Genomic DNA, 14,097 nt, shown 5'->3' with positions numbered 1-14,097 from the left:
ACTCAAGCCTCCGCACCAATTTCACGAACAGTCTTTCAAACCCAGCCAATATGTCTCTCAATCCCCAACCCAAAATCCGCTTCACCCCCAAGATGCTCAACCAGAAAGCGAAGAAAGCCCAACCCACGCAAGAAATGTTAGATCTCGGCATACAAAACTCTTCAGATTCGGCCTTCTTCAACTTGCCAGGCGATATCCGCAAGCGCATTTACGAATTTGCGTTCACTACGGGTGAGATTATTCAACTCCTACCTCTTGATGCGGATCTCGAAGGGGCAGCCATTACTGAAGCAGAAGAGGAAGAGACGATCGAGATGGATGTGGATATTGATGATATGATGATGGGTCTTGAAATCAACGATACGTCTCTATCCGATAATACCAAGCCCCAAACGCGAAACCCCTTCGCTGCAATTCTCGCATCCCGGCAATTCTACCTAGAAACACATCTTTTGCCTTTCTACCACAACACCGTCTCCTGCACCAACATAGGGGACCTCGCCACAATTCTTTGCCGGCTGTCACCCGCCCAGATATCCTCCATCCGCTCGCTGAAGATCCAGTGGGCGACCGCGCTGTTAGCAGTGCAGGAGTACATGGATTTACCCTGGGCATCTGGGATGGATTCAGGGTCGGTCAGAGCAGCATTGTGTATGCTGCGTAAATTGGAGGAAGTGGTCGTGGACTGGGCGGGGAAGAGGCGGATCTTTCTCAATAAAAAGAGGGTGGAGGAGGCGCTGAATGCGTTGTGTGGGAGGAAGATTGTTGTTTCGTTTGAAAGGGGTGGGGAAGAGTATCAAGAGGTTGTGCAGCGTATGGGAACCGTACAGCAGAGGAAACGGATGGAGCGAGCGGACACGGCGATGGAGTGGTCGGCGCGCGCTTGGGATGCATGAGGGGGAGAGGGAGGTGCGCGGGAGGGTGGAGATGGAGAGTTGAGAACAATGTGCTCATGCACTCTGACATGATAACCTGTCTGTAGTTGCTTGCCTGACGACCTGTGTTTCTACTCTGGATAGCAATGCATGTACATGTTGCTATACGTTTGATGAACGTCCCTCTTCCCTGGAACCTCAGAATGCATGGCGATGTCAACAGAGAGTGGGACAGGTGTGAAGTAGTAGCTGATAGCTTGACTATTACGATTAACAGCACAATGCTCCTCGCATGCTCAGCATATGCGCTTTCCTTCCTAGTTCGTAGCAGGTGTTTAGAAGTGTAGAGATTAGTATTACGCAAGGGTAGCCCCGCCACCAAAAGATAAGGCCCGGCCCGCGAGCACAAGGAGTCTGCAAAAACAGCAAAAAAAGGTGAGAGATCACTAGTCCTGGTGGGGCTGGAAGAGCTGTTAGTAAAGGAAATCGAATCACGGTTGTCCGGAAATCACGTACTTCGAACCCACGGCATCCGCATAACCTGAGATGAGGTCATAAGAGTCTGACGAATCTTATAAGAACGGCGCGCTACCACTGCGCCACAGGACTTTGTTGTCCCTGGACTTGTTTTTGGACATTTTTCAAAATAGATCGTATATAATGTAAATGTGTGCACATGGAAAGACTGAACGTAGCCGGTACCCATCGATCGGAATCGTTGTACACCGCACAGATATCATAGGCGGGGCAATGCAAACGTCGGTGAGTGATGACACAAAGAACGCCGCTAGCTGGTGGGGTGGCTGGTGCCCGCCCGCGTGAGGGGATCGGCCAACCACATCCGCTTAGTTGGACCGTGAGACATCTACCACGGTGCTCCCTTCCGCGTTCCTTGCTTCACAACCATCGCAATCACTCACCTGTAGGATACGCTCGTTGCTCATATCCTGAGACAAGCCCATCGTTCAGTAAGTCACGGTTCCAATACCCTTCATCGATCCGTAGCCGCCCTTCTTTATAAGTGGCGGGTGTCTGAGGTCGTTGCTTCTTTGGGTGTATGATGCTCGACAACAAGAGACTTTGGTCAAGGGCAAAAGCTGCATGCATTATTCTTTCAATGATCTGCTTTATGATCTGATGATCGTGTTCCTCCCTAGCATCTCATGGTCGGCTCTACACCATACGTGGTATCCGTACGGCTACATCTACACCGCTTCTGAGTGTCGCCAACACGACACGATCCTACATCTCAACACCATGGTCCAAAGCCTAAACATGAGACGCAGTCCATTCTGAACAACCGACTAACATGTTACAAAGGTACCTTCTATTGAAGCCAACACCAGTATGACAATCAGAGCCTCCAAGTTCACACCCGAGGTGCTACTCGAAGCGCCACGCCGTTCCGGAGGTGTCCCAAACTCTGATGCATCAAAAGTCGTGTACGCGGTTTCCACATACAGCTTTGCTGAACATTCGAAGAAATCCGAGATTCGCATTCTGGATGCTGCAAGCCAACAAACCAGTCTCGTGACAGATGATGCATCCTTCAGCGAGCCTTCGTGGCTTGACGATGAGACTGTACTATTGCTAAAGTCGAATGATGATGGCACCACGAAGATGGTTGTTGGCTCCCCATACAACTTCGAGAAAACGTAAGTCCAATACTTCCCATATGAGTGTGCGACTGCTAAATGACTCTCAGCAAACATACTGCTGTACATATCGACGGCCCAGTAAGCGACGCCAAGATTTATGCCCTCGGTGATGACACTTTCGGTTTCGCTGTGGTCGGTAAGGCGAAGCCAGATGGTACGCTGTTCAACCCTGAGCTGGCCGAGAAGCCACATTCCTCAGGCAAGCTTTACAAGTCCGGATTTGTTCGTCACTGGGATCATTACGTGACGGAGAACCGGAACGCGATCTGGCTTGGCAAGTTTATCTTGAAGAAGTCGGAGAAGTCCCAAGATACCGGTGCCAACCCTGGATATCCTCTGATAAATGCGCTAAAGGGAACGGAGTTGGAGTCGCCGATTGAGCCTTTTGGTGGAAAGGATCATTTCGACATATGCAAGTATGGCCTGGTCTTCACGGCGAAAGATCCTGGCCTGAACCCTGCGACACACACGAAGACCAACATCTACGTTTCCGCGTCTGAAACATTCTGGGATGATCTTCACTTCAAGGACCAGCCACAAATTCAAAATGTATCCATCGAAGGCTTCGAGGGCGCCAGCACGTCTCCTGTCTGGTCGAACTCGCGTGGCATGATCGCTTTCCTCTCCATGAAGACTGACGGCTACGAGTCAGACAAGAATCAGCCCTTCATTATCCACGATTACAAGAAACCCTCAGAGGTCACCCTGCTCTACGGATCTGAAGACGGCAAGGGTGAATGGGATCGAAGCCCACAGTCAATATCTTGGAGCCCTGACGACTGGCGCCTTTACTTCACTGCCGAATCACATGGGCGTGGAAACTTGTACGGTGCCGGACCCCCTAAGCCTGGCGGCGAGAAGGAGCCTCTGCCATCACTACTAGTGAAGGGTGGGACCATCGGCTCAGTACAGGTACTCAAGAATGGCGATCTTTTCTTGGCTTCCACCAGCTTGATCGAGAACTCTCTCTACTCACTGGTCCCACTGAGCGCACAAAACAAAGACACTGCCGTCTACGATCTTCCCATCGACGATCGGCCATACGACTCCGACCCTGATCATCTGACAACCAAGTACATATCTTCAAACACTCGCTCTGGGTCCATGTTTGGTCTGTCGCGCCACCAGATCGATGAAATCCATTGGGATGGCGCTGCATCCGGTACCAAGGTCCACGCCTGGGTTATAAAGCCCAGCAACTTCTCGTCCAGCAAAACATACCCCCTCGCTTACCTCATCCACGGTGGACCCCAGGGTGCATGGACGGATGGATGGAGTACGCGTTGGAACCCTGCAGTATTCGCAGAGCAAGGCTACGTTGTCATTTGCCCAAACCCTACAGGAAGTACGTGAATCTCGTACCACAAACTGTATAGTAGATAAATATTGACTTCATTTCTAGGCACATCCTACGGACAAGCCTTCACAGATGCGATCCAAGGCCAGTGGGGCGGTCTGCCATACGAAGACCTCGTGTTGGGCTTCGACTACATAAAGCAGAATGTCAGCTACGTCGACACGAAGCGAGCTGTTGCTCTCGGTGCCTCCTACGGCGGATACATGATGAACTGGATCCAAGGACACCCTCTTGGCCGCGAATTCAAAGCCCTAGTGACCCACGACGGCGTCTTCAGCATGTCCGGCCAGATGGCGTCTGAGGAGTTGTACTTCCCCTTCCACGATATCAAGGGAACGCTTTGGAACAACCCCGAGAATTGGGCCAAGTGGGACCCGTCCAGGTTTACCGAGAACTGGGCCACGCCTCAGCTGGTCATACACTCCGAACTGGACTACAGGCTCACCATCAGTGAGGGACTGGCAGCGTTCAATGTGCTGCAGTGTAAAGGAATTGAGAGTCAGTTCTTGACGTTCCCGGATGAGAACCATTGGGTGCTGAAACCGGAGAATGGGCTCATGTGGCATACGGTTGTGTTGGATTGGATCAATAAGCATGTGGGATTGAAGACGTACACTGAGGCTCGGAAGGCGGGAACCACCGACTAGTATTTCGGTAGTGAGCTTTTGCCATATAGCACGTCCCTATGCACTGATTGGGCTCGACATTGCCATGTGTGTGATTTCGTTGTCTTGACTCTGAACGACATATGAAGCCCGTACGATGATAAATCTTGTCACTGAATCTCTCGTTATTAGTGGCTAATCCAGTTGAGAGTGAAACAATAAGCAGATGAAAATAAATGCATGCATTCAAAGTTTTGGTTCAAGTCAAGACGCGCTCGCATTGTAGCGCGTAGGTAGCGTGAGGCTGCTCTTATCGATAAGGATCCTAGATTATTTTCTCGGGCATCGCGACGGCTCGAACTTTTCCTTAGAACGCAGCTCGTCACCCACCACACCAAGGGCAACAGGATTCACCGCCCTCCAATCTAAACGAAACTCTTCCGCGACCCGAACTCAGCCGATAGATCGCGTGCGCCACCCCAACCACACCCGCTATCGAACTAGAGGCGGCGACGCCTGCGGAGCTCTCAAGATGCCGAAGAAAGCCATCGACTCCCGTATACCGGCCCTGATCCGCAATGGCGCCCAGGAAAAGAAGCGCAGCTTCTTCGTAGTGGTTGGCGATCGCCAAAAGGACGTCATCGTCAACCTCTACCACATTCTGCTGAACGTGGACGTCAAGTTGAACAAGTCGGTGCTGTGGGCATACAAGAACAAGCTGCTGGGATTCTCAAGTCACCGCAAGAAGCGCGAAAAGAAGATCAAGAACGAACTCAAGCGCGGCATCCGCGATGTCGACACCGAAGACCCGTTCGAACTATTCGTCTCGACGCAGAACATCCGATATGTCTACTACAAGGAGACCGACAAGATTCTGGGTAATACATACGGCATGTGTATCCTGCAGGATTTCGAAGCGCTTACGCCGAACCTACTCGCGAGGACAATCGAGACGGTCGAGGGTGGAGGACTGGTCATATTGCTGCTCAAGGGCATGAGCAGCTTGAAGCAGCTGTACACAATGTCCATGGACATCCACTCGAGGTATCGGACGGAGGCACATAGCGACGTGGTAGCGCGCTTCAACGAGCGCTTCCTGCTGTCACTCGGGAAATGCGACAGCTGTTTGGTTGTCGACGATGAGCTGAACGTGCTCCCCATCTCAGGCGGAAAGCATGTGAAGCAGCTGCCACCACCAGACCTAGAGCTGGAAGGCAAGACACCGAAGGCGAAAGAGCTGGCAGAGATCAAGGAGTCGTTGGCAGACTCGCCTCCTACCGGAGATCTTGTCAAGCTTGCGAAGACCGTGGACCAGGCCAAGGCTCTTCTGACATTCGTGGAGGCCATCGTCGAGAAGACGCTTCGCAGCACGGTTACCCTCACCGCAGCTCGTGGACGAGGAAAGTCAGCAGCTCTTGGTGTTGCAGTGGCAGCAGCAGTAGCGCATGGATACAGCAACATCTACATCACATCGCCCAGTCCAGAGAACTTGAAGACGCTCTTCGAGTTCATACTCAAAGGATTTGATTCGCTAAACTACGCAGACCACCAAGACTACACCATCATGCAATCTACACAACCCGATCAGAACAAGGCCATCGTACGAATCGAGTTACATCGACAACACCGACAGGTTATTCAATACATCAGGCCCGAAGACTCGCACGTCTTGGGACAAGCTGAGCTCCTGGTCATTGACGAGGCTGCGGCAATCCCTCTGCCCCTCGTACGGAAATTGATGGGTCCCTACCTAGTCTTCATGGCATCGACCATCAACGGTTACGAAGGAACCGGTCGTTCGCTGTCCTTGAAGCTGATCCAGCAACTTCGCGAACAGTCGCGAGGTAAAGGAAACAATGGCTCGACTCATGTGGTTGATCGTTCGACTGGAAAGGAGACAAAGGACGGCAACGAGACCTCCATGACTGGCCGATCACTCCGGGAGATTACACTGTCAGAACCCATTCGATACGCTCAAGGCGACTCAGTGGAGCGGTGGATGAACGATCTTCTATGTCTGGATGCAACACTACCCCGAAGGACGAACACGCAAGGATGCCCGCACCCTGACAAATGCCAACTTCTTCATGTCAACCGGGATACCCTCTTCTCTTACAACCCGGCTGCCGAAAAGTTCCTTCAAAAGATGATGGCGCTGTACGTAGCTAGCCATTACAAAAACACGCCCAACGATCTCCAGCTCATGTCGGATGCGCCCGCCCATCAGCTCTTTGTGCTCACGGGGCCCACAGAAGAGAACAAGCTCCCCGAGCCTCTCTGTGTGATCCAAGTGGCGCTCGAAGGTCAGATCAGCAGGGAGAGTGTAATGAACAGCCTGAGCAGAGGACAGCGTGCAGGCGGTGATCTCATTCCCTGGATCGTATCGCAGCAGTTCCAGGACGAGAACTTCGCAAGTCTTTCCGGAGCTCGTATTGTGCGGATAGCAACCAACCCGGAGTACGTCAAGATGGGCTACGGATCAAAGGCATTACAGCTTCTGGTAGACTTCTACGATGGCAAGCTCGCCAGCTTGTCGGAATCTGAGCCTCAGGAGGTGGAACAGATGCGCAGAGTGACAGAGGAAGACTTGGAGAACACGTCGCTCTTACAGGACAATGTCAAGATCCGGGAAGCCAACGAGATGCCGCCGCTATTTGCCCGACTACAGGAGCTGAGGTCACCAAAGCTCGATTATGTCGGTGTATCGTATGGCCTTACATCGCAGCTTCACAAGTTCTGGAAACGCGCATCATTCGTCCCAGTCTATCTTAGACAAACACCCAACGATCTCACTGGAGAACACACTTGTATCATGCTGCGTTCGCTCGAGACAACCTCATCTGACGGTAGCTGGGTCGCCGCATTCGCCAAGGACTTCCAGAAGCGTTTCCTCTCCCTCCTTTCCTACCAATTCCGCTCATTCCCTTCCATCACCTCTTTGTCAATAGAAGAGTCCGCATCAGCAGGATCCAAGCTAGACGCCGATTTAGCCGCGAAACCCATCAGCAAGGCCGAACTAGACGCGCTCTTCACACCATTCGATCTCAAGCGTCTGGACTCGTACGCCAACAACATGCTCGACTACCACGTTATCCTCGACATGCTGCCTCCCATCGCCACCCTCTACTTTACCGGCCGTCTCAAGGGCCAAGTCAAGCTCAGCGGTATCCAAACTGCACTACTCCTCGCCATTGGTCTGCAACGCAAAGAGTTCTCCGACGTGGAGAAGGAACTCAATCTTAACTCCAGCCAGCTGATGGCCATGTTCGTCAAGATTGTACGAAAGGCTGCCACAGCATTCCGCAGCATAGTCGAAGGCGCAGTCGAAGAAACCATGCCCGATGCTATGGAAGTAGAAGAGAACGGTGCCGGTGATGACGCTGCTGAGGATGCTCACCGCTTCATTCCGCTCGAGAAGGATCTACAAGAGGAGCTCAGGGAGGGTGGCGATGAGTTCCTGGCTGAGGACAAGGAGAGGCAAAGGAGCATGATCGATGCTCTACCTCTGCATAAGTAAGTTCTTTACGTTCCACAGTCACACATCGAACAACCACTAACTGTTTACCTACAGATACGAAATTGGCGCCGGAGCTGCTGACTGGGAAGACGCCGAACGCGCCGTCAGCAACGCAGCCAAAAAGGGTGGCGCAGGCAGCATGACCGTCGCCGTCAAGACAGGCGAAAAGAAGAGGAAAGTCGGCGAGGCAGTCGAGGAAGCATACAAAGAAGCCGAGAAGTTCAAGGAGGGTGCTGCGAAGAAGAGCAAGAAGCACAAGTCTAGCAAGAAGGCTTGATCGATCGGAAATATCACGCTGCGTATGCATGGTAAAAGGAGTTCTTACCCTGGCGTTATAATCTAGTTTGGGGAAAATCCAGTCAGTGCTTTGTACTTTAAGTAGTAAGGGTAGTCAGTCAGTTAGTCTCCAATGTAGACCTAACCATTGCTTTGATTGACCCGATGATCTCACTATCTGTATGCCTCTAATCCTCTCTACTCGACCCTATCAAACCAGACCGAAACGAACAAGAAAATTATAATATTATATACGCATAATAGTGTAGTTTTGAAAGAGTCGCGCCCAAGAATCGCTAACCAGCAAATCTGCCAAAATGAAGAACAGATTCGAAATGATTCAATCATGGGGGGGATATCATACGCGTAACAACGAACAATATGGAAAATGGAGATGGTGCCATCCTCTCTTTCTCTCTCTTCAATCCCTGCCCCGTACATTCCCCTTGTAATCTGATGATAGATAAAGATCAGATAGTTCGTCCCCTCCACACGGTCTTCATGCAGACGGATAAGCAATAACACCACGCCCCTTGGTCTTACACAACGGACACTAATGATCCGACAACACAACATCTCCGTTCATGTTCTAAAACGCGTCTTCATTAGGGCAGGCCGTAACATCATGACCCTCGCTCTCGCATAGCGCACACCATTTATCCGGATCAGCGATAGCAGCGCCCTTGGGAGGCACAAGGTCGGAGTTCGAGGCGTTGAACGAGGGGGTGGGGAGAGGGGATGTGGGCGCGTTGCCTGGTGGTTTCGAGGGGCTGAGGGCAGAAGGGCGGGCGCCGGCGGAGGAGACGGAGAGGCCGCGGAGGCCTTCGATGACGACGTCCTTGCCGCTTCGTAGACCGTCGTCTTGGGGGTAGGACGAGGCGTCTCCGCCCATGGCGGAGCAGTTGAGGATGTCGTGGCCGCCTGTTTCGCAGATTTCGCACCAGAGGAGGCTGCTGTTGGCGGAGGAGCGGCCGTCGGACTCTGGCATTACGGAGAGTGCGGGGGGAGCATCGCGGCGGGTTTGCTGTGGTGGTTCGCGCCAGTTTACGACGGTGTCTTTTGAGTCGCGCTCGGAGGGCTTTTCTTGGGTCGCCGTGTGTTCGGACAGGCCGTTGCTGATGACGCTTTCGCGTTGCTCTGCGAGGCCGAGCTGCCTCTTTAGCTTCTCTAGCTCACGTTCTAGCTCTTCTTCCCTGTAGGCCTTGCGTTCTACAAGACCGCGGAGTTCTTCCTTCTCGCGCTCGAGACGTTCTGCGTTCGCTTTGGCGCTTTGGAGCTCTTCGGCATCGACATTGGACGCTTGTCGCGATAGTGGTGAGCGGACACGGTCATCTCCTCCACCAGAGCTCAAGGAATGGATGATGGCCTTGAGACCTCGAATCTCGTCATCGCGCTGCTCGACTTCTCTTTGCCCTGGTGTGTGGGGTGCGTCGACCATTGCACCGGCCCCCTTCAGAGCAGCAGCGGCCTTTTCGCGTTCGCGACGGAGTTCAGATCTGCCTCGCTCGACTTCGCCCCGCAAGAATTCGACTTCTCCTCGGGCCTCAGCTTCGCCTCTCCGCGCATCCTCCAGACCTTCTTCTAACTCCTGGACAAGCTCTTCTAGTTGTTTCAACTGCATCGCTACAGTCTCGACATCTTCGCTGCGGGACGCATATTCCCGTAGCTCTTCTTGTAACTCTTCCACCTTCTTCTCGTATACGCGTTCGGTTTCGGTGCTGGCGAGCTCTAGGGTATCGATGGTGCTGCGGAAATCGGATCGATGTGCGTCGAACTCGGATGTGAGCATGGCGATCTTATCGTTCTTCTCCCTAAGAAGTGCTCGTAGTTGCGCTACATCAGTAGGCTCGCTGCTACCGTGCGCCGAACCCATATCCAACCCGTCTTCTGGTATCAGGCTTTGAATCTCTGACAGACTCGCTTCCATCTCACTCAGCGAAGCAGCCTGCTCCTTGAGCTGCTTCTCGCGTTCGTCTAGCAGCGCCTGAAGCCGCTGTACTTCTTCATTTGGTTGCGAGCCGAGGCGCGAACCAGGCCTTTTATACTTGTAACTTGCCATGGAGTCATTGCTGGTCCGCGCTGCGCCGACCGGGGTTGTCTCATTGTCCTCGTCGATGGTGTCTTGGTGGCCGAGACGGGAACTACTTCGCGAGTAGGGTCGTTGGGGCCCAGGTGTGCGTGGTTTCTGTGGGAGAGGGGCTCTAGGGGCAGGGCTGGCGTAACGAGGAGGCGCTGGACTCGCGAATCGCGGGGGCGCGCCGATTGCGCTCTTGGAGAAGCCAGAGGGTGTAAGTCCGCCGCTCCTTCCCGGTGTTGGACCGGTACCAAGGCTGCCTTTTCGGAGAGGAGACTCGGGTCTGTATGATGGTCTGGCTTGGGGCGGCCGCTTGGGACTAGGCGCGCGGGCTCCGGGCCCGACAGACTGTGAGAACTGTGGCTTTGGCATCGAGGGGGTATTAGGGCTGAAGCTCGGCTTCTCCATAGTTGAGAGACTGAAGTTGTTGTGGTATGAAGGCGTGGTAGGCTCAGGTGCAAAGTCCGACGAGTCGGCCGAGACCCGTTTCTGAGCGCGATGTACGGGCAGGAAGATGCCAGAGCCGGGAACAGACGTGTCGAAGTACTGTGTGCTATAGACAAGTCAGTATGCGCGCATACATATCAAGCGTTGTGTGTGCGTACCCATCGACAGCGCCATCGTTCTTGCCCCGCGCTGCATACTCCCTGTTCAGTTCGACGCCCGCGAAGACGCCCTGCTTGCCCCGAATACTGCCTACAAACTTGACGACACCGACCATGCCGCCGGGGACGTCGACCGTGTCGCCGACATCAATATCTTTCCCGTCTGCGCCCATCCTGTTCGATGGCGAACCTCCAGCGCCGACTAATGCGGATAGCGATGCTTGCCGTGCGATGTTGCGGCTGGCGTTCAGCGAGAGATTGGGCGAGGAAGCAGTGGGGTGGAGTGCAGGGCGCGCTCCAAGACGCCTGGGAGTGTGCGGGTAGGCCATACCGGACGGCTCGTTGACAGGGTCGACCTGTTTGGAGTAGCACAGGGCAGGTTGGACGGTGTTTGTTTTGATGCGATGGTACCGCAGGGGTTGGACTGCCAACGTAGCGGCGACTGACGAGCATGATTAATTAACCGATCGCTACCCAATCCATCTGCACCAGAACGTCAGGGGAAACGTCCCTCCTTTTCTACGCGCAGCCCCTCTTTTCACTTCAACGCTGCTTCGAATAACATCCTACGTTCTCGAGGTCGCAACTGAAATGCAACAGTATGTCATACAAGCTGTGGTACGCGACGGTAGCGCGCAGATCCTTGCGCATTGGGACCGACAAAAAGCAATCAATCCCGTACCAATGACAGCATACAGCCGTCCTATGCCTCGCGACAAACAGTCCTTCATCTGCGTATACTAGACAATGCTACTGCTTGTTTGAAGCATAGGGGGTTTCGCATGATGTGAATTGACTTTCCCATATTCGGCTGCCTGGACTATTGGGCTATGCTAGTATCACCAGTCATTATTGAAGATACTATTGATATCCCAAAGCCCGCCGACGCCACAAAAGCACCATCAAGTCGCGTACTTAGTCTCCGATGACCAAACCATGTCCTTGCTTTATCGATGCGAAGAGACCAAGCCCTGCATAAGCAGTGAACGCAAACGCGTGGGCACGTGAGGAGGAGCGGGAGCGGGGGAGGCAGTCAGATTCCCGGCTGCCTCCCGATCGCTCGCTATAGGCCTGGAATATCCAACAGGTATGAAGGCGTGAAAGCTCTTTGGCATTGTGCTGGAACGAGCAGTTTCAAGGTTGCAATCAGCCCTGAAGCTGCCATATCTACTCGAACTACATATGTGCCTAGGTGGTAACCACATGGATTTAGTCATTGAGACTGCGTATCTAGTCACTACTCGAGAAACAACAGCTTTCAACAACATGCGTCTGCAGTCTTCTTCACGAACACTTCAAATTCCAAGAGTGTAAAATCCCATCCACATCGACTCAGCTACCCGCGGAGTCGCCGCAGTTCCCGACTCGCCGACCGAGCGCCTTTCCCCATGTTCCACAATTGCCTCGGCTCACGCCTCGGTGATGGTCAACCGTGCCAACTACATCACTGCTCGCGCGCCCACACCATGTTTACTCAACAGCCGCTCTCACCATGGCCGGCAACGTGCGACAACCAATCGACATTACGTCGCTAGAGCGCTACATCACCGACAATGTACCGGAGATCAAAGTCCCGCTGGACGTGAAGCAGGTACGCTGTTCGAAGTTCGGAAGAGATAGCATGTTTGCTGGAGATGAAACCTAACAGTTAAAAGTTCGGTTATGGACAATCGAATCCGACGTACCAGTTGACGGACAAAGATGGCAAGAAATATGTTATGAGGAAGAAGCCGCCGGGTCAACTGCTGTCAAAGGTATGCTGAGGCTCTCCATTTGCGAAGATCGATTATCATAACTAACACGAGGTTTTGTAGACTGCGCACAGAGTCGACCGCGAGTACAGAATCATTCACGCACTCGAGAAGACCGATGTTCCCATCCCGCGCGCACTATGTCTTTGCCAGGACCAGGACGTCATTGGCACCGACTTCTACATCATGGACTTCCTCGACGGGCGTATCTTCGAAGATCCCGCGATTCCAGGCGTAACAGCTGAAGAACGCACCAAGATGTATGATCTCTCAAAACCACTTGAGAATCGACGACAGTACTAATGCATACCCTCCAGGTGGCACTCCGCCATAACCACGCTCGCGAAATTCCATCGCGTATCCCCCGCGTCTGTCAACCTCGCCTCCTACGGCAAGAACTCTGGCTTCTACAACCGCCAAATTGCAACCTTCGACACCATCTCCAAATCGCAAGGCGCAGCTAAAGACAAAGAGACTGGGGAGCCAGTAGGCAAGATACCGCATCAAGACGACATGGTAGCCTTCTTCAAAGACCCAAAGACGCAGCCCAAAGACCGCGCGACCTTTGTCCACGGCGACTACAAGATCGACAACGTCGTTTTCCACAAGACAGAATCTAGAGTGATCGGCATCCTGGACTGGGAAATGAGCACGATCGGCCACCCGCTGTCTGATCTGAACAACGTTCTCGCGCCCTACGTGACAGCATCGGATGAAACTGCCATGTCGATCGGGCGCGCACACAAGGGATTCCAGCCTGGGGCTACACCTGGTCTGCCTACCCGCGAGCAACTGATTGCGTGGTACTCTGAAGTTGCAGGCTGGGATCCGCGACCAGACTTTGTTTGGGGTGACGCTTTCAGTACGTACAGGAGCGCCATCATCATGCAGGGAATTGCGGCACGGTATGCATTGAGACAGGCGAGTAGCGAGCAGGCGCAGTCGTATGGGGCTATGATGAAGCCCTATGCGGAGATTGCATGGGGTCTTGTGCAGAAGATTAACAGAGGGGAGAAAGCGAAGCTATAGCGATCTGATCTGTGTAGGCTACTCGTCAGTAAATCATATTTCAAATGCACTTGAGTTCCTCTTTGAAAATCGTGATGTTGGAGCTGTAAAGGTGGTTTGTTGATTCTCTGACTCTGAAGATAGTAATGGCCGGGCGCCGTTGCACTTTTCTCTACCAGATTCTTTTATCGAGATCCAAGCCTATCCTCGCCCAATTTGCCCAGCTGGTATCATATGGGTACAGTATCGTCCTGTAGATATGAAAATGTCAATATAGATGTTCCGCAAATGTCCTCCGTGATGGTGATGCTCTGGATGGGCAGGCGTAGAAAGGGGCCTGGTGAGGCATACCCGTAAGTGTTCGCGCCTCA

General features: G+C 53.1%; 5 protein-coding genes across 5 annotated transcripts; 4 read left to right on the top strand and 1 right to left on the bottom strand.

The window, feature by feature from the left end:
- Positions 1 to 50: 50 nt before the first annotated feature.
- On the top strand, positions 51 to 896 carry J4E90_009541 (uncharacterized protein; the record flags this gene model as incomplete). Its single annotated transcript, XM_051439060.1, has 1 exon — positions 51 to 896. One exon carries the CDS (start codon positions 51 to 53, stop codon positions 894 to 896), a length of 846 nt encoding a protein of 281 aa, XP_051287137.1.
- Positions 897 to 2,222: 1,326 nt separating this feature from the next.
- On the top strand, positions 2,223 to 4,537 carry J4E90_009540 (uncharacterized protein; the record flags this gene model as incomplete). The annotated part of the gene is made up of 3 exons (XM_051439059.1): positions 2,223 to 2,530; positions 2,581 to 3,878; positions 3,936 to 4,537. The coding sequence occupies 3 exons, from the start codon at positions 2,223 to 2,225 to the stop codon at positions 4,535 to 4,537; spliced, it is 2,208 nt and encodes a 735-aa protein (XP_051287136.1).
- A 490-nt stretch (positions 4,538 to 5,027) lies between these two features.
- On the top strand, positions 5,028 to 8,289 carry J4E90_009539 (uncharacterized protein; the record flags this gene model as incomplete). Its single annotated transcript, XM_051439058.1, has 2 exons — positions 5,028 to 8,008; positions 8,067 to 8,289. 2 exons carry the CDS (start codon positions 5,028 to 5,030, stop codon positions 8,287 to 8,289), a joined length of 3,204 nt encoding a protein of 1,067 aa, XP_051287135.1.
- Positions 8,290 to 8,877: 588 nt separating this feature from the next.
- Positions 8,878 to 11,140, bottom strand: J4E90_009538 (uncharacterized protein; the record flags this gene model as incomplete). The annotated part of the gene is made up of 2 exons (XM_051439057.1): positions 8,878 to 10,915; positions 10,968 to 11,140. The coding sequence occupies 2 exons, from the start codon at positions 11,138 to 11,140 to the stop codon at positions 8,878 to 8,880; spliced, it is 2,211 nt and encodes a 736-aa protein (XP_051287134.1).
- A 1,319-nt stretch (positions 11,141 to 12,459) lies between these two features.
- Positions 12,460 to 13,747, top strand: J4E90_009537 (uncharacterized protein; the record flags this gene model as incomplete). Its single annotated transcript, XM_051439056.1, has 4 exons — positions 12,460 to 12,558; positions 12,623 to 12,721; positions 12,782 to 12,978; positions 13,036 to 13,747. 4 exons carry the CDS (start codon positions 12,460 to 12,462, stop codon positions 13,745 to 13,747), a joined length of 1,107 nt encoding a protein of 368 aa, XP_051287133.1.
- Between the last annotated feature and the right edge of the window lie 350 nt (positions 13,748 to 14,097).

Source organism: Alternaria incomplexa (assembly GCF_024043165.1).
Source record: "Alternaria incomplexa strain BMP 0042 chromosome Unknown scaffold_16, whole genome shotgun sequence".
NCBI lineage: Eukaryota > Fungi > Ascomycota > Dothideomycetes > Pleosporales > Pleosporaceae > Alternaria > Alternaria incomplexa.
The sequence above is the reverse complement of the archived record's forward strand: the minus strand, read 5'-3'. Positions and strand labels throughout refer to the sequence as shown.